The 25,506-nt window shown below is 41.6% G+C and overlaps 1 protein-coding gene across 1 annotated transcript in view; it reads right to left on the reverse strand.

Annotated features, from left to right (window-relative positions):
• Nucleotides 1-15,853, reverse strand: part of RAP2A (RAP2A, member of RAS oncogene family) — a 17,657-nt gene extending 1,804 nt beyond the window's left edge. Inside the window, exon 1 of the mRNA XM_015828398.1 lies at nt 15,540-15,853. Within this exon, the coding sequence (XP_015683884.1) occupies nt 15,540-15,853 (314 nt within the window). The remainder of the gene's footprint in view (nt 1-15,539) is intronic.
• Between the last annotated feature and the right edge of the window lie 9,653 nt (nt 15,854-25,506).

The following is a 25,506-nucleotide window of genomic DNA, read 5'->3' on the forward strand; positions in this document are numbered from 1 at the left end:
TGGTTGAGAGGCGTAGTTCATTTGTCTGACAATCTCTGCAAAGAGCTCATCCACCATTGTTTTGCTTTTAGCAGATGTCTCCATAAAAGGACAACCCCATTCTTCAGCCAGAGCTCTGCCTTCACTGGATGAAACTTCTCTCTCGCTCTCCAGGTCCACTTTATTTCCAACCAAGATTACAGGTACCTTCTCATATCTGTAATTAGAGGTAAACAAACAAGGTTGAAGTCTTTTGCCATCTTTGCAAAGATAAAAGCAGTCAAAATTGCCTCTGCTCTCACCATTAGGGTGGTCTTCAGCATACAAATGCTTCATTTAATACATTTCAAACTAGAGGACAGATCGTGAAAGCCTTATTCCAGAGGCAGGCCTTTGTTCTCAGAATTGTTTTTCTGCAGCCCCTAAAAACTGTGACTTATTCACATTCATGACTCTGGATGGTTTACAACAATTTAAAAAATCGGCAAAAAGAGAGAATACAAATAAAAAAACATATAAAATCACATTAAAAACATAACATATTCAGTAGTCAAGTTACCCAAACAAATCATTCAGTGTAACCATCAAACCACATCACAACCAGATCCCCAAGCCTCATAGTATATCCACATCTTTAGAGCTTTTTGAAAGGCCAGGAAGGTCAGGATCAATCTAACCTCTTGGGGGGGAGGATGGTATTCCAAAGGATAGGCAAACAATAGAGAAGGCTCTCTTCCTGGGTACTGCCAGATGATACTCCTTAACAAATGGGACTGCAACATGCCTCTTCTGCTGGATCTGTTGGGATAGGCAGATGTAACCAGGAAGAGGCGGTCCTTCAGATAAGCTGGTCCCATGCCTGTAGGGCAGTGGTTCTCAACCTTTTTAATGCCGCGACCCCAACCAGTCGTAAGTCGAGGACTAAACCGGTCGTAAGTCGAGGACTAAACCGGTCGTAAGTCGAGGACTAAACCGGTCGTAAGTTGAGGACTACCCAACCGGTCGTAAGTCGAGGACTTTCCCTGCCTGGGAGCGCCGCGCATGCGTGGTTCCGCCCCCTGCGCCAGCCGAGGCGTAGCTGGCAAGCGGCAGAGACAGAGCAGGCCGACCACCAGCTGGCCCAGCCCAAGGGAGGTAAGGCACCCGCCGGAAAAGGGGGGAAAAATGGCGGACANGACTTGGTTATTCCAGCTTGCAGGACTGGCCTAGGGTAATTTTTAGAGGGGTTTTAATTACATTTTAATTGGACAAATGTTTAAATATTTCTTTTAATTAATTTTAAATTTGTATTGTTATTTATGTATTTTAACTGATTGTCAGCCGCCCTGAGTCCGCGAGGAGAAGGGCGGGATATAAATCCAAATATAAATAAAAATTAAATAAATAAATAGTATATCCACATCTTTAGAGCTTTGTGAAAGGCCAGGAAGGTCAGGATCAATCTAACCTCTTGGGGGGGAGGATGGTATTCCAAAGGATAGGCAAACAATAGAGAAGGCTCTCTTCCTGGGTACTGCCAGATGATACTCCTTAACAAATGGGACTGCAACATGCCTCTTCTGCTGGATCTGATGGGATAGGCAGATGTAACCAGGAAGAGGAGGTCCTTCAGATAAGCTGGTCCCATGCCTGTAGGGCATTACAGTTCATTGTCTGCACAGCTGCATTTTGTACCAACTGCAACTTCTGAATGTTCTTTAAGGCTTTGCCCCATGTACAGTGCATTCCAGTAAGCCACTCAGGAGATGATCAAAGCATTATGTGACTGTGATCATGTGACTGTGAGCAGAGCTTCCCAATCCTGGAACAGACAGAATTGATGTATAAAGTTGCACAAAAACTGCCCTGACCACAACTGCCACCTATTCTTTGGAGTTGTGAGTCCAGGACTCCCCCCAGATTAGATCACCCAATCCACAATGAGATGATAACTCTTTGGAGCCAGGAAGCCCCCAAACCCACAGCAACTCAGTCTTGCTAGATTGAGCTGAACAACTGTGCTGTTCTCCATCCAGCCTCTCACAGTTCCAGAGCCCAAGACAGAACATGAACAGCATCACCTAATTCATCAGCGTGCAGATGTAAAGCATATGGTACCTTATCCTATGGCAATGGATGAACTCACCTACTAGTTTCATGTAGCTGTTAAACAGGAACAGAGAAAGCACCAAATCCTGTGGCACCTCTCACTCCTGATCAGCAGTGTGTGGGTGGAGAAAGGAGAACCATCACAATATAGTGCCACTCATCCACCCACAACCCCCAAAACTGATCCTGAAGGTTACCATGATTGATGGTACCAAAAGCTGCCAAGTGGTCAACAGGAACAAAGATAGATGCACTACTTCCATCCTGCTTATGCCAGAGGTCATCTGAAAATGTGAGGAATGCTGTCTCAATCCAATACCCAAATCTCAAACCTGACTGAAAAAAACTCAGATGATTTGCTTCATCCAAGATCTTCTGAAGTTGCTGCACAACTACTGTTTCAACAATCTTCCCTAAAGAGATAATATTGGTAACTGAATGAAAATTATCTAGTATGGTTAGGTCTAGTGATGGCTTCTTCAAAAGGGGTTGAACCAATATCTCTTTAAAAGGTTGTGGGACAACCTCTTTTCTCAAGGAAGAATTCACCACCAGAATCCCACCACACATCACCTCCCAGGGATACCTTTGCCAACCAGGAGAGACATGGATCTAATAAACTGATGGCTGAAATCACAATCACCCTAGTCAACCTTGAGCCGATGAGGATCGAACTCCTGGCAGTGAGCAGAATTAGCCTGCAATACTGCATTCTAACCACTGCACCATCAGGGCTCGTAACACATTGTTAAGTCAATCTGGCTTCCCCATTGACTTGGCGTGTCAGAAAGTCACATAAAGTGATCACATGACACCAGGACATTGCAACTGTCATAAATATGAACCAGCTGTCAAGTGGCTGAATTTTGATCACATGACCAGGGAGATGCTGCAACAGTTGGAAGTATGAAAAATGGTCATAAGTCACTTTTTTCAGTGCTCTTCAATCACTAAATGAACTGTTGTAAGTTGAGGGCTACTTATACTATAATGGGCCTGTTAACCTGATAATGTACCTGAAGACAGTCCTCCATTGCTCCTAGTACATATGTTCTTTTCAAGGTGTGAATCCCCCATATCTCTAAACTTCGCTTTAGGCTCCTCTTTGCTTTTTCTTCAGTTAAATCCAAACTAGACAAGCAGACAAAACAAAACAAAAATCTTATACACATAAATCATTTGTCTGCAATTCAGAATGTGATCCATAATTCTGGTTTCTAAACCAGGAGTTGTTCATATATAAGCACAAAAATCCAAGTTTTAGATATACTGTAATGACCATGCTTTTTTGTTTGTTTGTTTGTTTGTTTGCTAAAGAGTAAAGCATGCTAAAATGATCATAACATCATAGTCACATAGAAATGCACCCCAGCTTTCATGATTGCTTCTACCTCTGAATGGTATATATGACTGCATGCACTCCTCCAAAGCTAAGGGACTTATGGACAAGGTTCTCCCTCTAATTTTCTATGATTGTGGGGAGACTTAACTTCTGTAAAGATCATTTGACATACCATTGGGAATCCTTGAGAAAGGACAACTGGAGACTTAGCTTTAAGCATTTTTTTCTTGTTTTATTAAAACAAAAAGTCAAGCAATTTTGACAATAACCTATACCTTTACCTATGGGGCAAAAGAGGTTATCATCCATATAATAATCATTTAGAAATCACCTCAGTGATTTTTCTTCTTCTAGAGCAGCGGTTCTCAACCTATGGGTCGCGACCCCATTTGGGGTCAATCGACCATTTCACGGGGGTCGCCAAGCAAGGCTGTCCACCATTTTTTCCCCTTTTCCGGCGGGTGCCTTACCTCCCTTGAGCTGGGCCAGCTGGTGGTCGGCCTGCTCCGTCTCTGCCGCTTGCCAGCTACGCCTCGGCTGGCGCAGGGGGCGGAACCAGGCATGCGTGGCGCTCCCGGGCAGGGAAAGTCCTCGACTTACGACCGGTTGGGTAGTCCTCGACTTACAACCAGTTTAGTCCTCGACTTACAACCAGTTGGGGGTCGCGGCATTAAAAAGGTTGAGAACCACTGTTCTAGAGCATCATTGGTTTTTTTTATCCTGCTTTTTATATTTAATTTGTGGCAGATAGACCTAGTACTCTTCTCTTCCTATTTTCCCTACATCAAAAACCCTATTTTATTTATTTTTTGTTGTTATAGGGTAGAGGAGGGGTCCCCAACCCCAGCACTGGGCCGCATGCCAGAAACCAGGCCGCGCAAACAAAGCCCCATACGCAGAATGCAGGCAGTACATGAAACCACACTCCCTCCAGTCCACAGAAAAACCTCTCTCCACGGGTGGGGGGCAGGGGGTGGAGCTGGGGGTGGTGGTTTGAGGCACTCGGTGTCTAAAAGGTTCGCCATCACTGCCCTATACCATTTCAGACAAATGGCTGCCCAGTCTCTTCTTAAAAAACTTCAGTGAGGAGCACCTACAACTTCTGAAAGCAAGCCATTCCACTGTTAATTGTTCTCACTGTTAAGAAATATCTCCTTAGTTCTAGGTTGCGTCTCTCCTTGATTAGCTTCCATCCATTGCTTTTTGTCTTGGTGCTTTGGAAAATAGATTGGCCCTGTCTTCTTTATGGCAGCCCCTCAAATATTGGGATGCTCCTATCATATTACCCCTAGTCCTTCTCTTTTCTAGACTAGACATACTCAGTTCCAGCAACTATTCTTCATATGTTTTAGCCTCCAGCCCCCAAATCATCTTTGCTGCTCTTCTCTGCACTCTTCCCAGAGTCTCAACATCTTTTTTATATTGTGGTGACCAAAATTGGATGCAGTATACCAAGAGTGGACTTACTAAACTAAGGCATTATAAAATGGTACTAACACTTCACATGATCTTGATTCTATCCCTCTGTTAATGCAGCCTAGGGTTGCATTGGCTTTTTGCCGGCTGCAGCACACGGCTGGCTCATATTTAAGTAACTGTCCACTAGGACTCCACGATTCCTCTCACAGTTACCGCTGTTGAGCCTAATCTATAACTGTACATTTGGTTTTTCTTGCCTAAGCATAAAACTTTACTTTTCTCTCCCCTGAATTTCATTTTGTTAGATAGTTACATAGAAATTAACATATCCTTAACATATATTCCTATATAAGTAACCAATTTTATGCAGAAGACATACAAATGTACAAATTTCTTCTTGATGCGTCCATCAAGAGAGTTAAAGGAGAATAAAATTCAGTTCTAGGCACTATCTTTCCAGTTTGGGTGTGCCAAACTGCGGAAGAGTTTTGTTGCCCAGGAGTTGGGAGTTTCTGTGGCCTTTTGCTGTATCTAAACAGCTCAGCTAGGACCTGTACCAACCTAACTGGGTTTGCCTTCCTTCCCTTCATTTTGAGTTTTTAACGTCCTCATTCTGGTGCAACAGAGGAGGCATTTTACATGTTAGAGAAGATGAAGTGATTGGGCGGCTGTCTGGCTTCCTTGATGGAGGTGGGGGGAAGAGCTACTGTTGTTGTTGGTAGTTTCTATCAACCAATGGCTTTTCAGGGTGAGCAAAAGCAAACAGGCAGCCACTGTTAATTGTGTGACAAGAAACTGCATCTCCTCTGAGTGAATAAAAAGAGCCCAGGACTGCACATTTTCCTTCCTCTGAGTGAGTAAAAGCAATCCAAGATTTGCACATCTTCCTTCTTGCATGTGGAATCCACTTTCTAGTTCCTTCTGGCTGGCTAAAAAAAGGGAGGCATCATCCTATCTGCAAAAGAGTTTCTGATAGCCTCCTACATTCATTGTCATCCTCTAGCCACCCTATGCAAAAGCTGAAGAGTCATGGCTCAGATCTACGAGCAACACAGATCAAATCAGAGAGCACTCTGCCCACTTCCTCAGAATCTACAGGCCAAAAGAAATCTCACATAAAATAGCTAGCTGATGCCCCAGTTACCATCTCAGACATCAGTCTGACTAGGAAGAGTCCTCAGTGAAGTTATCAACAAAAGCGTTGTAAAGAATACTTTACTACTTGGAAAAGTCTGCTTGTAACTCATGTGTTTGGCTGATTAGTATTTTCTTGTATTAAAGCAACCATGTTAAGATTGTGATCATTTTTCCCATCTAGAACCAATCCTTTACGTCGGTCAAGAGTTTTGTCCAGTGTTCTTGTCAAATACAATTACTCAGGTCTTCCGTTTTGAAGAAAGGAACAATATTTGCTCTTCTCTAAACTTCTGATACTGTAATTGTCCTCTGTGATTTCTCAAAGATCACAGATGGCAACACTGGGACTCTCAAATGATATGATATGGAGATTTAATTCAAACTATTTTTTTTAAAGTTATCTTGGGTTCCCTGTCTCTCCTTTTACCCCCTTCTTTGGAATAAGAGCAAAATGCAGTACAACTGAGAAATTCTGCCTCCTCTCATCACAAATTATTCTCCTGCTATACATTGTTTCTTACCGGGTTTTCCCGAAAATAAACCCTAGCTTGATTTTGGGAGTGGGCCTAATATAAGCCCTACCCCAAAAGTAAACTGTAGCACTGTGGTTGCTCGGGGTGTGTGTGGCCAGTTTGACGACTCTTGCGTGGGATGTGAGGGAGCCCAGGCGGGGCTGGGAGGGGACAGGAACTACGGAGTATTGCATGATACAAATGAGGTAGAAGATACTGTTACTGCACCAAAGCCATTTAGTCCAAGCTGACCAGTGAATGTGGTTTCAGCTTTTACACCAGTGGTTCTCAACCTTTTTAATGCCGCGACCTCAACCAGTCATAAGTCGAGGACTAAACCGGTTGTAAGTCGAGGACTACCCAACCGGTCAACCGGTCGTAAGTCGAGGACTTTCCCTGCCCGGGAGCGCCACGCATGCGTGGTTCTGCCCCCTGCAGCGGCCGAGGCGTAGCTGGCAAGCGGCAGAGACGGAGCAGGCCGACCACCAGCTGGCCTAGCTCAAGGGAGGTAAGGCACCCGCCGGAAAAGGGGAAAAAATATGGCGGACAGCCTTGCTTGGCGACCCCCGTGAAATGGTCGATCGACCCCAAATGGGGTCGCGACCCATAGGTTGAGAACCGCTATTTTACACTGTCCCTTGAGTAGTAAGGGTCTAATTCAGGGATTTTCCTTCAGCACGGCCCAAGCTCCCCGCGCTTCTTTCCAATTCTGCCTCAAAGCCTCAGCGATTCAGCTCTCCTATCCAACCTCTGTGTGTGTGCATGTGTGTGTGAGAGATCCAATCCAAACCTTTGCAGCACAGTAAATCCACGGCATCGAGATGTCATGCCTGGCAATTGAAACTCACCCAGCTGCTGCCTCAAAGTCATGCCTATAGACCCTCTGGAAGAACACAGTCCCGGAGAAGAACATGCGATGAGAAAGCAAGCCTGTCCCAAATGGTGGAAATAGGTAAATGAGGAGGTGGTAGTCGAAGGAAGGGGATGGGGTTAGGCTTGCATGCTGGGAAGGCAGGAAGAGAACTGAATCGCTGAGGCTTTGAGGCAGAATTGGAAAGAAGTGCGTGGAGCTTGGGCCATGCTGAAGGAAAAGGAACGATCCCTGATTTAGACCCTTACTAGTCAAGGGACAGTGTAAAAGCTGAAACCACATTCACTGGCCACCTAGACTAAATGGCTTTGGTGCAGTAACAGTATCTTGTACCTCATTTGCACCATGCAAAACTCCGTAGTTCCTGTGCTCGGCCCCGCCTTCTAACCTGGCCCTCCAACGGGCCTGCTGCCCCACCCACAATGGCCCTCCTCCTCCTCCCCCCGTTTCTGCCTCCGCCTGCAAAATAAGACACGCCTGAAAATAAGCCCTAATGGGCCTTTTTGACCAAAACTAAATATATAAGACCCGGGCTTATTTTCGGGGAAACACCATTAGAAGCAAGTCCATTCCTTCTTTTTACTTGGTGAAAGATTTAGTGAAAAAAGCCCCTCATGATGATGCTTTTCCTTGAAAGTCTAAATTTCTTGTGTTTTTAGCCTTTTGAAGTTTCTAAAAATACAGTGGGTTCCTGCAGAGGAGAGGCAGATGACCAAAATCCCTTCCATTCTATGGTTTTATATCAGCCATTCTCTTTAAAAGCAGCATCTGGGAGTTTATTTTTAAATGAACAAAAATTGAAAAGAAACTTACCTCCTTTTTACAGACTACAGCTACGAAGTCCATAATTAGCAATGTACCCAGTACATCACAAAAGAAAACAGCATGCAGATGAATTACATTAATATCGCAAAGAACATACATGCACCTACACGGGTCAAAAGAAATCTCTCAAGGTATTTGCTTTTTAAAAAATGTATCCACAATATATTGTACCATCAAATAGAGATACAAAGAGTAATTAATTCAGGTTAAATATTATATATGGAATACCTATTTTCACAAGAAATTTAAAAATAGCTGAATTACTTCAAATGTTGAAAAACCAAAAATCAGTACTAGGAATTTGAATATGTTTAAACCCAGAAAATAATTGGATTATATATATGTCAATCAAACTAGAAAAACAAAATGTCAATTATTTTCATATTAGTTGCATTCTTCCCTGTGACCAGGAGGGGCTGGCAGCAACTTTCCCACCTATCAAATGTTATTAAAAGGCTGCAGCTCACCAAAGCTTATGCCTTTTAATAAAACATGTTGTTGGAAAAAGTGAGGTTGTTCCTAATGTTTTACTACCACAGATTAATACAGCCTTCCTCCTACAGCAGTGGTTCTCAACCTTTTTAATGCCGCGACCCCCAACCGGTCGTAAGTCGAGGACTAAACCGGTCGTAAGTCGAGGACTAAACCGGCTGTAAGTCGAGGACTACCCAACCGGTCGTAAGTCGAGGACTTTCCCTGCTCGGGAGCGCCGCACATGCGTGGTTCCGCCCCCTGCGCCGGCCGAGGCGTAGCTGGCAAGCGGCAGAGACGGAGCAGGCCGACCACCAGCTGGCCCAGTTCAAGGGAGGTAAGGACCCGCCGGAAAAGGGGAAAAAATGGCGGACAACCTTGCTTGGCGACCCCCGTGAAATGGTCGATCGACCCCAAATGGGGTCGCGACCCATAGGTTGAGAACCGCTGCCCTACAGTATTTCCACCCTATGTGACTGATTATACCCTAACTTTAGACCAGACATGTCAAACTCGCGACGTCATGTGACGTCGTGCAACGTATCGGGACAGTTTTGCCATTGCCGGCAATGGGGTAGGCACGGTTTCCACATGACGCGTCCGGCCCACGGGCCGGCAGTTTGACACCCCTGCTTTAGACTGTCAAGAACCTAAAACCTAATGGCTAAACCTATGCATATTGAGAGAAAAATATATGTCCAATCCCATCTATCATATCCAAAGCAGCACAGTGGTATATAATAAAAATTCAAGGTTAATATTGTATAATATTTTGAAAAACAAACAGAAATCTTGGGAAGTCCAGAAATAAAAACTGCAGGATCAAGTATCTATGTTAATTAGGATATTTCCCTCAAGTATCTTTTGTTAACTTTCACTTTGCACTGTGATAACAAATTTGTGATTTAAGACCCATTCAATCATGAAGCTTCTTGGGAGAGCCTAAACAACCTCACAGAACTGTGAGAAAGTAAAATAGGAGGAGGAGAAGATACCATCCATGATCTTTTAAACCTCTTAAGAGGAAAGGTACAATATAACAGCAATCTAGTTTTGGGACCATTTAATCTTGTTTTTTCTAAAACCTGACTAAGAATTAGTTTTAATTCCATCTGAAGCTTTTTAGTAAACCAATGATCAAAGCTAAAAATATTTTGATTATTATTGGCTATGAAACTACTGTACCATTTTAACATTGATGCTTAGTATAATAAGCTTCTTATTAAATTGTTCTATGTTTCTAAAATATAAAATGAGTGCGTGCAGTGTTAGCCTTTTACTAGCTAATATAATATTTATCTTTTCTTGTAAGATGCTTTGAGTATAGGGCATGTGGAACATACACCTATCACACTATTTCCATATATTGCAAATATTAAGTAAAAAGCAGCAAAAAAAATAGTTGCAAAGAAAATAAATATGAGACAGGTGACAAATTAAAAATAGCTAAATTACATTCCTGGGCTATTTGGCTGTACTGACATTTCTTAGGCAGAAGGAGCTCTCTTCTTAATAAAGAGAACTTGTACAATGTGGGAACTGTAGTGCATTGGCATTCTGGAAATTTACTCAACATAATGCTCTTCTAACAATAAGCTTTCATTTTTAAAAAGTTAATTTTGCACTGGGATTTTTTTTAAAGATTCATGATCTTTGTTTCTGTAATTTTATAACAATAAGACCAGTAAAATGGGGGCGAACGTTTATGAAACAAGAACAGCCTCCATTAAATGGTGGTGTATACTGACTATAGTACTAATCCCAACAGTACCAACTGTAATTGGTACAGAAGTATCAGCTGTATTTCAAGTAGCACTAGGAAAGTTACAGAAACAATTTAGTTTGGCTTATATTATTATTCCTTTAAGTATCAGATACCTAAATATCCAACTACAGGTAGTCCTCAACTTACAACAATTCAATTAGAGACTGTTTGAGGTTACAACAGCAGTGAAAAAAGTGACTTATGACTATTTTTCACACATGACCATTGCAGCATCCCCATGGTCACCTGATTTACATTCGGATGCTCGACAACTGGTTCATATTTATGACGGCGGCAGTATCCCGGGGACATGTGATCACCTTCTGACAAGGTGGGAAATCCAGATTCACTTAATAACCGTGTTACTAATTTAACAACTGTAGTGATTCACTTAACAAATGTAGCAAGAAAAGTCGTAAAATTAACGAATTTCTCACTTAGCAACATAAATTCTGGGCTCAATTGTGGTTGTAAGTCAAGGACTACCTGTATTACTTAAAAAAAAGAAGAAAAAGAATATTGTACTTGCAGGTAGCAGGACAATATCTTATGTTACAATTTCTAGCTATTCTTGAGCGTCACTGTGGGGGGATACCATCATGGGCAGGACAATTATATACTCTAAAGCCAGATAATAGAATTGATCAACTATCTCCAACAAAAATAGAGTTGTTGCTAGTAAAAAGACTAACAAAGATGAAAACAGTATCAATAAAATTCAACAGTCCAGTCTTATATTAATGCCAAGCTCAAAGTATGCCCTTAGGTCTTGCAGCAAGATCTCACATGCCTATATCTAATAATGGCATAAAATATGCAATTCAAATTCAAACATAAAATTAGCTTGTAGTGAAATTCACCATAAAAATTAAATCACTGCTTTGAAGACAAAGGTTCAGTGAATTTGAGGCATGTGCAGTTCCCTAAGCAAAGGCATATGTGTTTTTTCCCAGATTATTTATCTACCTGCAATATTGTTTCCAAGTCAAAGACCTGAGTCTGGGAACATGGAAAACACATCCTGTATTATACACTAAATTGTCACACTGCATCTTCTTTTTCTGCTTTCCATATGTGAAGGAGCAAAAAGAAATATTTTTTTAGCATTTCCAAACTTGGGCTCCCCACAAAAGCTGGAGCTGCAACTCAGAAAACAAGCAGCTAGGGTAGCTAATAGCAGGCTGCCCTAATTCAGTATAATATTGTGTTTATAGTTACAAAGTTTTCTTAAATAAGATGCAGTAACAACTCCGAACAGAGAATACAAATGCCACTGCCTCATCATGTACTGTGGTTTTCTTCATTTACAGTACAGTGCTACCTAGGTACTCATCGTTAATTGGTTCCAGGAGGCAGGATGGGTACCAAAAAATAATAGGTACCAAACAAATTTTCCCGTAAGGAATAATGTGGTGCGTCACAAGGCAGTTGACACCAACAAGTTCTAACTTGTGCATTGAGTACCAAAACGCACTGAATACCAAATTTGATAAGATTCAAAGCAGTTAAGTACCAAGGTACCGCTGTATAACAAGTACAGTTATTCAACTGTTCAACTGATCCTTGTCTACAAGCATTTTACAATTACATGAATTATCAACATATCCACCATATTCTTCTGAACAACCATTGAATTCCTTGTCATTTAATGGAGAGATGCAATTCTCTTTACAAAAATATGGGAGTACTTTGCCTCTGTCTTCTGGCCTTTTTTATACAATTCAATCTATTTTATAGTGCTGGGATTTCCTAATGGTGTCCTATCCAAATACTAGCCAGGCGCAATTCTGCTTTAGCATTTTAGGATAGCCTTCCCTTACCGTTCCGGGATGTTGGCCCAGTGCAGGGGGGAGGGGGATAAGAAGGGATGGTTTTGAGTGAGGGGCAGATGCGCGCACACGTGCACAGGTTCATTTGTGTGACCGGCAGGCACATGCGTCCGCTGCTTGTGCGAGTAGAGCTGTGAGTGCCAGCACCCGCCACTCATGTGAATCAGGCTACACGTGCATGCTGGCACGCCACCCATGAGGCCTGGTTAGAAATATGCCACGGAGTGGCCCACAAATTGGGGACCCCTGTTCTAGGATATAAAAGGTTGGATAAGTGAGCCTATTTTACCAGTTTCATATTCCTTAGAGATGAAAATTGAAATTATGCAATGTAGGGTCTTCCCTATCCTTTTATTATAGAATTTAACCTTGATTCTTATCTTTATAGTATAAGTTATAAAGCCAGGTTATATAGTGGGTTTTTGATGAACTAGCCCAGGGGTAGGCAACCTTGGCTCTTTTATGACTCGTGGACTTCAACTCCCAGAATTCCTGAGCCAGCCATGCTGGCTCAGGAATTCTGGGAGTTGAAGTCCACGAGTCATAAAAGAGCCAACGTTGCCTACCCCTGAACTAGCCTGTACCTTGTCTGTGGGAATTCTCAGTCATTCAGGCCAGAGTTGTCTCAAAGGTGCTTTTTCAAAATGCAAATTGGACCGTTTTTTTCCTTGAGGAAGACTTTGCTTTTGATCCAAGAAGCTTCATCATTTCTGGCAGGATGGTGGAGGTGATGGAAGGATTAGTTCTGAAAGGATGGGGGGGGGTGTGTGTGGAAGGATGATTTGCTAACTACCAGATGACTGTAAAGAAATATCATCCTTCTTACCCCCCCATCTTGTCAGAATTAATCCTTCCATCACCCCCACCATCCTGCCAGAAACAATGAAGCTTCTTGGATCAGAAGTGGTCTTCCTCAAGGAAAAAACAGTCCAGCTGACTTTTGAAAAAGCATCTTTGAGATAACCTGTACCTTCTAAAACAAATTAGAATAGTCTCCCATTTTTCTATTGCATTTAGTTTTTGACTTTACACTTAGTTAGGAAACTATTTTCATTATCTTTTAAAAAGTACCTTTCCTGTTTTTTCAAAGCAGTCAGTCTTTAAAAACTCAGTGGCCACATTGTATAAAACATTGATTTTTAAAAAACTATTCTAAGGTAGGCTGGTGAGTATCACAATTCAGCCTGCAGGTTCCAGATGAACTTTGACATAACTTTATTAATCTAGAAACATTAGTAAAGCAAACTGATGCTCACAGATACATCCAACAGAATGCATAAATCAAAACTGTTACTTGAAATGCTTTCTAAGCTACCTATTTATATCTCCCTAAGTTATGACTGTAGGTGATAGATGCAATATCCAAAATAAAAACTGAAAATATTGATAATATCCAACAATAATGACATCATTTAATGTTATCCCACCATTCTTCCCTAAGGCTCAAAGGCCTGAATCATTTCACTAGAAAAAATAAAAATTGAAACTTTTCAAAACATAGTAATAGTGATTTTTCTCTTCCTAATTGCACTCATAAGCAATATTTCATATGTTGCAAGCAATGGACAAAGAAGAAGTCTTTTCAGCATGAAAAAGTAGATTCCAAGGCCACTTTATAGAACTCTGCCAGACAAACCCTTTATATAAAACATGGAACATAAAATAGGAAGAAACCTTGGAGGTCTTCTAGTCCAACCCACTGCTCAAGCAGGAGACCCTATATCATTTTGGACAAATGGCTGTCCAGTCTCTTCTTGAAAACTTCCAATGATGGAGCATTCACAATTTCTGGAAGTAAGAAGCCCTTCCACTGATTACCTCCAAAAATTGTGGATGCTCCATCACTGGCATTTTCAAGAAGAGACTGGACAGACGTGTTCAGAATGATATGGATAGTCTCAACTTATCACTGGTTGCTTCAAATTGCTTTACTATGGACAAAAGCTACTTACAGTCTAATACAATTTCAAAGTTATGATGGCCAAACACACACATACACACAGAGTCATGTAATAGCTTTTTGAATGCTTGGCAACTGGCTCACATTTAAAGCTGTTTGTAATGAACTGCAGTCATATGACTATGATTTTTTACTTTTTTGCCAATTTCCAGCAAAAAACGTACATTGGGTAAAATGGATTTTCTTAATAATACAGCATTTGCTTAATGACTACGACAAAAAAATGTTGTGCCAGCTCTAGTCATATCATGACTTCCTAAACAACCCCGATTTATGACAATAATTTCGGTCATAATTTCAATAGAAAATTAGAAGTCCAAAACTTGTTTAATGTGAAGATAAATAATTCATTTATGCACACATCAGTGTAAACACATGACAACACAGGAACACAGAGTGCTGTACAGATGCCAAGATCTATGCAGCAGAAAAAAAAATCTGATTGTTTAAAATTCATATATCAAAACAACCTGAAAGAGGTGTTGAGAAACAATATATGGGGAGCAATATAATGTAATACAATATACACACGTACATACATACACACACACAAACACACACACATATATACACAGCACTCTGAGGGGCATGTTGCAGAGATTGTGTAGGCCGATGGAGATACCATACAGAGCACCGGAAGTAGATGGAAGGAGGAACTGAAGTAGATGGAAGGAGGAACCGAAAGCTCTGTCTGAAAAAAAAGAATTAAATATACACAAGGGCAGAGAGAGGACAGAGAGATCGGGATGCAACACACTCTGTGGCTGGATGAATAACCGTTAAGATAAAAGAATGACAAGATTGATTCCTCAATGCGAATGGCAGCACATTTGGGTAACACAGATATGGATTATTAGACAACAGTGATTTCTGAAGTGCAGATCTCTGCAAGAGGCTATTTGGCCAGTCTCTCTGCAGCATTTAAAGACTAGCTGCAGGCGGGGATGGATGAAAGCAGGCATGAGTCAGAATGAGGCTGAATCAATGGGGCTTGCAACACAGAGGCATTTGCCCAGGCATAACATTTTGATATATGGAGGAATAAGAGGAACTATTCCACTAGGCAACTGAGCTGCAAAATATGTGTGTGTGTGTGTGTGTGTACGTGCAATTCATACAGGGGCCAAGCAGATGGGCTTGCAGAAAAGAAGGGAAGGACGGGTCCACGCTTTCTGCAAAGCAAACCAGAAGGCTTCTGGGAAATAACTGGCCACCAGGATCCCAAAGAAGAAGGGGGGGGCCCGGGAATTGGGGTTGAGTATTAGAGGGGGAAAAAAGCAGGAATCTCTCTGAGTTAAGGCGGGGTCTCCTCCATCCTCTCCCCCCCCCCCCCAATCACACCTCTTGACGCGGATGATCTGGTCGCGCATGGGGCGGATGTCCTGGAAGCTCTGCTGGTTGACCAGGCTGTAGACCAGGATGAAGCCCTGCCCATTCTTGATGTACAGATCCCGCATGGAGGCGAACTGCTCGGTGCCGGCTGTATCGAGGATCTCCAGCACCGACGGGGAGGCGTCCACCTCGATCTCCTTGCGGTAGAAGTCTTCGATGGTGGGGTCGTACTTCTCGATGAACGTGCCGGTCACGAACTGCACGGTGAGCGCCGATTTCCCCACCCCGCCCGAGCCCAGCACCACCACCTTGTACTCCCGCATCCTCTTCCCACGCCAGACTCGGTCGGCCGCCGCTCATCCGCCGCCTCGGGCGTCACCCGGCTGCGGCCGCCGCCGCCCCCGTCGCCACAGTCTCCGCCGCCGCCGCCGCCGCCGCCATCGCTTAAAGCAGGAGGGAAAAGGCGCGGAAGGGAACCCAAGGAGGGAGCGCGTCAACCGCCGCTGGCCGAAGGCGATGCTCGCCGCCTTCAGGAACCACAACGAGCGCGGCGGCGGCGGCGGCTGTGCCGCTGGCGCTCTCGGGAGGCAGAACTTCCCGCCCCCACATTGCTCGTAACCGAGGGAACGACCAACCGGAGAGAAGCTGGGCGTTCCGTCACGTGGTCGGAACGCATTCGTCTTGACCAATCGCCGCTGCCGGAGAAATTGAGCGACGTACGCTCACCCTTCCTTCCTTCCTTTCTTCTCTCTCTCTCTCGCTTTCTCCTCATCCTCTCCGCCCTTCTGCCCCGTGACAGAGCCGCTCTTTCTCCCTGTAGCCTAGGAAACAGCGGCCCGCCTTTTCTCCTCCGCATGCCAGGGCGAGTTTCAAGGCACGTCGCTTCGAAGGCCCTTCTATCGAGAAAGGGCATTCCCCTCGCAGGCATAGCTGAAGGGAGCCAATCAGTCGGCGAGAGACGCTGCCGGACGCGCGGGGGCGGGACGGCACGATAAAAGAGTCTTTGGGATTCGCTCCCTTTCTCCTGGTTATTAAAATGTCACGCTCGGGAATGGGAGAGACCGGTGTTCCGACTCACTGGGGGAAACAGAAAGCTTTCTTCAGAGGGGGGCCGCCTTGCCCCAATGTTATTGGTTTAATAATTAAGGTTTAAGAAGAGACTGGACAATTATTTGTCTGAAATGGTATAGGGCAGGGGTAGGCAACCTTGGCTCTTTTATGACTCGTGGACTTCAACTCCCAGAATTCCTGGGCCAGCTGTGCTGGCTCAGGAATTCTGGGAGTTGAAGTCCACGAGTCATAAAAGAGCCAAGGTTGCCTACCTCTGGTATAGGGTTTCCTGCCCGAGCAGGGGGTTGGACTAGAAGTCCTCCAAGGTCCCTTTCAACTCTGCTATTCTGTTCTATTCTAACATTATTACGAAGGTAATGCACCTCCCAGGCCCTTGTCTGGAGCTGGTTTGCAGTAATGAGGGTTGTAGTCAAACCTCTGCGAAATAAAAGCTTTTTAAGAATTAAGGAAACAGAATTTCATTTTTAATGTGGGTCAATATGCTCACAGTAAAAAATGACGACAAAGTTTATCTTATCTTAAGAAGCTCTGGCAATGTGTTGCCGATTTTGAAGAGCAGCATACGGTCAAGGTAATTTGGAGCTGATTTTGGAAAAGTAGGCAAGAGCGACTTTTTATTTATTAATCAAATTTACATGGCTGCCCATCTCGCTGGAAAGTACAGGTAGTCCTCGACTTACAATATCAGTATAATTGCTTGTATCTTGTGTGGTCCCAATAATAGAATTTAATTGATATCCATCAGTACCTCAATAAGCAGTAATTTAGAATCATGACAAAGAATTAAGCTTAGATATTCATCTTGTAATACAAAATTTTTAGAACATCTGTTCTGGATAGATATAATCAGAAATTTGGAACAAAATCATATATGTTCAGGAAATAGAACTTAGTTTTAGAAAATTGTTAAAACTCAATTCACATTGTGGCATATAAGTGAAAAAGAAAACACATGGAAAGGCCAATTGCCTATTTGTGTTGGGATAAAAATCTTTTTTTATTATCAATAAATAATATTTTATTCAATGTAACTGCCAATTGAACTGGTTTTCTCCTCTATATACTGAAATATATAGTAGGTAAAGAATAGTGATCCTTTTCCTTACAAATCTACCATTACAATGTATTATCAATTTACAGTTTTGTCAGTGTGCAGATTTTTGGCCTGTTTATTTAATTTTTCAGCTTCAGTTTTCAGATCACGATACTTTCTGATCTTCTCTAGTACTTTGATTCTATTCTACTACACCCTGGTATTGCTACATCAGTTACCCTCACTTCCTTCTTTTCAGATACAGATTAATTTGGTGTGTTATGTGACAAAATTTTTATAGGTTTATATTTGGAAATCCCACAATGTTTTAATGTGCTAATTTCTGATTTTTTTTCAACTCTATGTTTTCATAAATGTTTTAGTACTGGCCAATAATCATTTTTACAGATGTTCCAGGGTATCATTTTGGCAGCTGTTATGTTGTTGTTTATAAACAGTTTGTGCAATCTCAACATTGCAAAATGTTGAGTATATGATCTACTGGTTCTTCTGCTTCTTTGCACAATCTGCACTTTGAATCATTTGATGATTTTTAAAAAAAAATCTGGCTTTGACTGCAATTGTTTGAGTAGCAGCTCTTGTGCTGTCAAAATGAAGCCTTTGGCTTTTTCTTTTAATGTTCCAATTATAAGCTTTTGTTGTTTGCTGTATACTAAAGCCATGTCTTTGCATTCACACTACTTATAAAACCATAACGTTTAACTTGGTATTAAGGTAGTTTTACCTACTCTTGATATTAAATTATTGATGATGTGGTGAGATGGGCAGCAAATACATTTAATAAATAAACAAATAAACTTGATTTTATCACTGCTAGAACATAGAAAATGTCAGACCTTACCCAACTAGGTCCCTAGGGAAAGACCCTCGACTCCACTTGGTTGAAGTGATCGGTTCTTTTGCTAAGGATAGGGGTTGGTCGTTTTCATTCCGACCTAGACTCATAAGGGCGTGTTTCCAATGTCAAATGGAGAAAAGGATCGGGAGGGGGGAACTAGTCTAGTTTTCGAAGGTTACCGTAGGGTCACCTTACAAAAACCTTGACAAACTACAGTCCGTATAGAGCTTCACTAAAGTGTAAAAAAGGAGTCCGGTCCGTAGGAACCCGTCGACCTAGGTTCCAGTTTGACACTTCTGGTTCCTTTCAGTGTATTTCCCTTCCCCCCCCTTTACATCTTTCTTTCCTTTTGTTCACACTTCCCCAAATTCCTTTTTCCCCTCCCTCTGTTTATGGCAGGATGCCAGCAAAGCAGTGAAAGGGCTGAAGATGGCAGAGCTGAAAGAAGACGTTTTGATCAGCAGAGGGCTGATTTAAGTGCTTTTTTAATGGTTAGAATCAAAATATGAACCCTGCTATTACAACAAAAATATGCTAAAATTAACACAGCAAATTGATTTAAATTTTCTACAAAGCTTGTGTGGGAAGTCAGCCCCCCAGAGAAGGAAATATTAAAAGGGCAGAAAAATATATTTCCTCAAAAGGATTTGATTTTAAAAGCAGAAACCAAGTCTCTGTCCCAAGCAGAAGCCAGCTCTGTACAAATGCAGATGTAAACCATCAGAAAGGCCCCAGCTAGGAGAAGACAAAGACACCTAAAATCTGACACTCAAACTCTAAGAGTCATTAGCTCCAGCACCAGGGAAGCAGGATATAACCCTTGGGACATAACAGGATTAACCCACCACCATCAAGAATACCAGAAAGGCACATCCAGACTCAGAATACGTGACACAGGAAATACAAAGCCTGAAACAGGAACAGGAAACTACTTCAAACAAAAGGCTTGAGAGGGTATAAAAACCTACTACCCACATGTGGTCATTCCTTTTTCCAGCCCTCTTTCCTGCCAGAACCATCTTGCTGTCTGGCTCTTCAATAAACTGCAACCTCCTTTCTAAAGCAGTCGCCATGTTGTTTATTTATCCCTGGCTTGGATGAACCAGGATGAAGACTTTTCCTTCAACATTTGCTATATTCTTCAGATAAGATAGTACTAGATTGTTGGAGGCTATAATTCACATCTTTTACATTCTTTATTTTGGAAAAGTCACGTGTAGGTTTCCAGCTTGATAACAACATAATTTAAAACATGGATTGGAAAAAAAGTTTACTTTTCTCCAGAAGAGCCTGTGTGGAAATTCTATATTAACAATCTTTGTTAATTTAATCTTGGTTTGATATATCAAATGCTCCTGATGAACTGAGCTTGCATTGTTAAAGTTCAGCACTGCTTTTATTATGATTATCATCCTGCATGATGGAATCATTAAAGATATGCCAAAGAAAGCTAGGGGAGTAGCAGAGAAAATGAATGAATTCTTGGCTTTTATCTTTATTGTAAAAATATAGATCAGATGGTTGCACTTGAAGTAGATTTTTAGAGGATTGGAGGAACTGAGACAAATAGAAGTAATGAGACATGAAAGACATATTAACAAACTAGAAAATAAAATATCTGGATTAAAATAGTGTACATCCAAAAAGTCTTAAAGAAGTTAAATATGAAACTGCTGATTTTCTCATAGGAACATGCAACTTATCTTTAGCATTAACACCTCTGTGAGAATTAGAAAACAACTATTTTCAGCTCAATTTTAAAAGAGATCAAGGAATGATAGAAGAAAAGCTGTAAGTCAGTTAATTTGACATCTCTTCATGGAAAATGGTTGAAAGTGCTATCAAAAAGAAGGTGTAAGACGTCAGAGCCCCCCAGAGAAGGAAATATTAAAAGGGCAGAAAAAATATATTTTTCCTCAAAAGGATTTTTAAAAGCAGAAACCAACCCAGCCCCCAAGTCTCTCTCTTTGCCCCAAGCAGGAGCCAGCCCTATACAAATGCAAATGTAAAACCATCAGAAAGCTGGAGCCAGAAGACAAAGATCTAAAATCAGCATATCCCACCTGAGATGGGACATAATAGGACTAACCCATTACCATCAAGTATACCAGAGAGTCACACCTAAACTCAGGTCAGAATACGTGACACAGGAAATAGCTTCAAAGTTCATGCCACAGGAACAGGAAACTTCCAAACAAAAAGCTAGAGAGGGTATAAAAACCTACTGCCCATGTGCTCAGGTCCTTCTCTCCTCTGGTCTTTCCTGCAAGAACCATCTTTCTGCTTCTTCAATAAACTGTAACCATCTTCCCAAAGCAGTCGCCATGTTGCTTATTTATTCCTGGCTTGGATGAACCAGGATGAAGACTTCCAACAAAGGCAAGCAAACATGTAGAAGAATGAGTCTCTCACACATTTAGAGGCTGCCAACCAATAACATTGCATACTTGAATCTTCAAAAAGATTTTGATAAAGCCCTTCATCAAAATCTCTTGAGCTAATGTAACTGTTGTGGGATAAGAAGGTAAATGCTCTCATGGTTAGCAACCAGCTAAAAATGTTAAAAAGAAAATAAAGCTTTCAGTGGCTCCTAATTCTGATGACTGGTTCAGAGGTAGCAGGACTGGAATGATCATAGAAGAGGGTCTTGCTTCCAATCCTTGCCTGGATGTTTTCCAAACGCATGCAGTTGCTCACAGTGGAACTTGGAAAAAAGAACTTGGCAAATCTTGCCGAATGATATTTCTGATGTCTTAATGTTTGGATTAATTTATTTACCAAATGTATAGTTAGATTCCTATGAAATTATATTTAAGAAGCTATTAAGAAGAAAGGGGAAATAATCCTTCTTTAGTTGTTTGCTTTATATAGTCAGATAGTGCTATTTGGAACCTAAACAGTTTCTCTCAATATTGCTGGCAATGTTAAAGTTGTCACTTTACAAAAAAAGGACTCTCTAAATAATGGGTAGTTATGTAATGCATAACACAAGAATTATTTATGTGTTTATGTTCTTTTTTTGCAATGAACCTGCAAATGGCTCATTAATATCAATTATGATGTATTTTGATATTCCCATTACAGTCAATAGGACCAGAAACAGTGATTCATAATCCAAAGTCTCTGCAAACATAAATCAGTATTTCTTGTATAAAAATATAAATCTCTGTAATTTGTGTCAGTATTTGTGATATATAATTTTCAGAAAACTAGACCAGTGTTAACGCATGATCTCACAAATACATGCACTAAATTAGTGTTTGTGGATATCGGCATCTATAGATAAACACGGAACACTGACACTTGTGTAGCAACTTCACAACATAACCCCTCATTTTCTCCTTGCATCCTGATGTCAGATGCAAATATGTAAATCACAGGTTTGGCATTGTGTTATCCTGACATTCCAAAGGTGCTTTTTCAGGAGGCAACTGGACTTTCTTGTTTTTCTTTGAAGATATTTCGCTTCTCATCCAAAAAGCTTCTTCAGTTTGACTGGATGGTGGGGAATAGAAAGATTTATATTCCTTGCAGACAGCTGGTCATTTGCATTCTTTTAGAGAGTCATTGGGGCCATTTGGAGGTTTACCTGTGTCCTCAGGGTCACCTGAGTAGTGCAAAATGTGTGTGGAAACCTCTTGGCTGCAGGATGTTTTCTGCCCTGTGTGGTGGGATTCAAATATGTGAACAACTGGTTCTCTGTGTGGATGCCGCTTCTGGAAGTCCATTCTGGGCCTGGGCAACAAAAAATTAGCTACCGGTTCTGCCAAAGTGGTGCGAACTGGCTGAATCTCACCACTGCCTGTGTCCCTTCACTGTTGAAGACAGGCGCAGGCTATTGGGGATGAATCTATGTTGTCTGTATCTCAAATTGGTGTGCAAATGGTTCCTGTAGTCTGCAATGTTTTCTGAAAAATCTGTTCATGCTCCTGCGCCATTCAAAGGGTGTTCATCCCAAAGTGCATTGCTAAATGTCTATGTCCTCCTGGCAGCTATTTTGTTGCTTGCCTCATAGAAGCTCGTTTTATTCTCCCAGTATGCGCTGTAGGACATCCAAAGGCTCGGTACTTGAATGCACATAAACACTCCCACGAAGCTAGGCCACTTCTCTATGCTTTCTGCTCCTCCAGCCACTTCTCTATGCTTTCTGCTCTTGTGTTCTCCTCCTCTCACCCATCAGGAAGAAGGCCAAGGGAGGATCCCAGAGGCCTTCCATGGAAAAGCTCGGAGAAGTTCCTCCTGGCCTCAGCTACCACTCTATCAAAACCATCTTATACTGCACAGCAGACATGTTAACATTTCTCCTTGATATCATACTACAAACATTTTACAGGGTTGTGGTAATGGGAAATTGCATCACTGGCTTCATCATCCCAGCCATTTTTTGAACAGGCAAAACTCTTCCCAGTGGTAGCTGTTTAGTGAAAGAGCCCCANCAGCAAAAGTAAGGCTGGATCTGAGTATTCCCGCACAAAGGTTACAGTTTACCTCTTTTCCTAGCCCTCCCCCCTTGATCAGATCAAAAGCTTCCAATGGCATCCCAGTGGAATGTTTTTGGAACTGTTTGATGTCAGGCATATCTCGAAGTGATTTCACATTTTTTCCTCAGGCCAGGCATCCTTGGGCAGCTGGATCATTCCAGTTTGACACTTCTGGTTCCTTTCAGTATATTTCCCTTCCCCCCCTTTACATCTTTCTTTCCTTTTGTTCACACTTCTCCAAATTCCTTTTTTCCCTCCCTCTGTTTATGGCAGGATGCCAGCAAAGCAGTGAAAAGGCTGAAGATGGCAGAGCTGAAAGAAGACATTTTGATCAGCAGAGGGCTGATTTAAGTGCTTTTTTAATGGTTAGAATCAAAATATGAACCCTGCTATTACAACAAAAATATGCTAAAATTAACACAGCAATATGATTTAAATTTTCTACAAAGCTTGTGTGGGAAGTCAGCCCCCCAGAGAAGGAAATATTAAAAGGGCAGAAAAATATATTTCCTCAAAAGGATTTGATTTTAAAAGCAGAAACCAAGTCTCTGTCCCAAGCAGAAGCCAGCTCTGTACAAATGCAGATGTAAACCATCAGAAAGGCCCCAGCTAGGAGAAGACAAAGACACCTAAAATCTGACACCCAAACTCTAAGAGTCATTAGCTCCAGCACCAGGGAAGGAGGATATAACCCTTGGGACATAATAGGATTAACCCACCACCATCAAGAATACCAGAAAGGCACACCCAGACTCAGAATATGTGACACAGGAAATACAAAGCCTGAAACAGGAACAGGAAACTACTTCAAACAAAAGGCTTGAGAGGGTATAAAAACCTACTACCTACATGTGGTCAGTCCTTTTTACCCCCCTCTTTCCTGCCAGAACCATCTTGCTGTCTGGCTCTTCAATAAACTGCAACCTTCTTTCTAAAGCAGTCGCCATGTTGTTTATTTGTCGCTGGCTTGGATGAACCAGGATGAAGACTTTTCCTTCAACACTTGCTATATTCTTCAGATAAGATAGTACTAGATTGTTGGATGCTATAATTCACATCTTTTACATTCTTTATTTTGGAAAAGTCACATGTAGGTTTCCAGCTTGATAACAACATAATTTAAAGCATGGATTAGAAGAAAGTTTACTTTTCTCCAGAAGAGCCTGTGTGGAAATTCTATATTAACAATCTTTGTTAATTTAATCTTGGTTTGATATATCAAATGCTCCTGATGAACTGAGCTTGCATTGTTAAAGTTCAGCACTGCTTTTATTATGATTTTATCATCCTGCATGATGGAATCATGAAAGATATGCCAAAGAAAGCTAGGGGAGTAGCAGAGAAAATGAATGAATTCTTGGCTTTTATCTTTATTGTAAAAATATAGATCAGATGGCTGCACTTGAAGTACATTTTTAGAGGATTGGAGAAACTGAGACAAATAGAAGTAATGAGACATGAAAGACATATTAACAAACTAGAAAATAAAATATCTGGATTAAAATAGTGTACATCCAAAAGGTCTTAAAGAAGTTAAATATGAAATTGCTGATTTTCTCATAGGAACATGCAACTTATCTTTAGCATTAACACCTCTGTGAGAATTAGAAAACAACTATTTTCAGCTCAATTTTAAAAGAGATCAAGGAATGATAGAAGAAAAGCTGTAAGTCAGTTAATTTGACATCTCTTCATGGAAAATGGTTGAAAGTGCTATCAAAAAGAAGGCAAGCAAACATGTAGAAGAATGAGTCTTGCTGAAAAGGTCTTCTGCATGGTAAGTTTAGAGGTTGCCAACCAATAACATTGCATACTTGAATCTTCAAAAATATTTTGATAAAGCCCTTCATCAAAATCTCTTGAGCTAATGTAGCTGTTGTGGGATAAGAAGGTAAGTGCTCTCATGGGTTAGCAACCAGCTAAAAATGTTAAAAGAAGATAAAGCTTTCAGTGGCTCCTAATTCTGACGACTGGTTCAGAGGTAGCAGGACTGGAATGGTCGGAGAAGAGGGTCTTGCTTCCAATCCTTGCCTGGATGTTTTCCAAACGCATGCAGTTGCTCACAGTGGAACTTGGAAAACAGAACTAGGCAAATCTTGCAGAAGGATATTTCTGATGTCTTAATGTTTGGATTAATTTATTTACCAAGTGTATAGTTAGATTCCTATGAAATTATATTTATTTATTTATTTATTTATTTATTATTCGAATTTATATCCCGCCCTTCTCCTTGCGGACTCAGGGCGGCTGACAATCGATTAAAAACATCAATAACAATTACAAAATTAAAATTAATTAAAATGAAATATTTAAATTGTCTGATTAAAATATGATTAAAACCCCTCTAAAAACCCCTCTAAAAATTGCCCTAGGCCAGTCCCGCTTGTTGGAATAGCCATGTCTTGAGGGCGCGGTGGAAGGAAGGGAGATCAGGGATCACCCTGATCTCTGGGGGCAGCTCATTCCAGAGGGTGGGAGCTCCCACAGAGAAGGCCCTCCCCCTTGGGGTCGCCAGCCGGCACTGTCTGGCCG

This window comes from Protobothrops mucrosquamatus, unplaced genomic scaffold, assembly GCF_001527695.2.
Source record: "Protobothrops mucrosquamatus isolate PMUCROS unplaced genomic scaffold, P.Mucros_1.0 scaffold4454, whole genome shotgun sequence".
NCBI lineage: Eukaryota > Metazoa > Chordata > Lepidosauria > Squamata > Viperidae > Protobothrops > Protobothrops mucrosquamatus.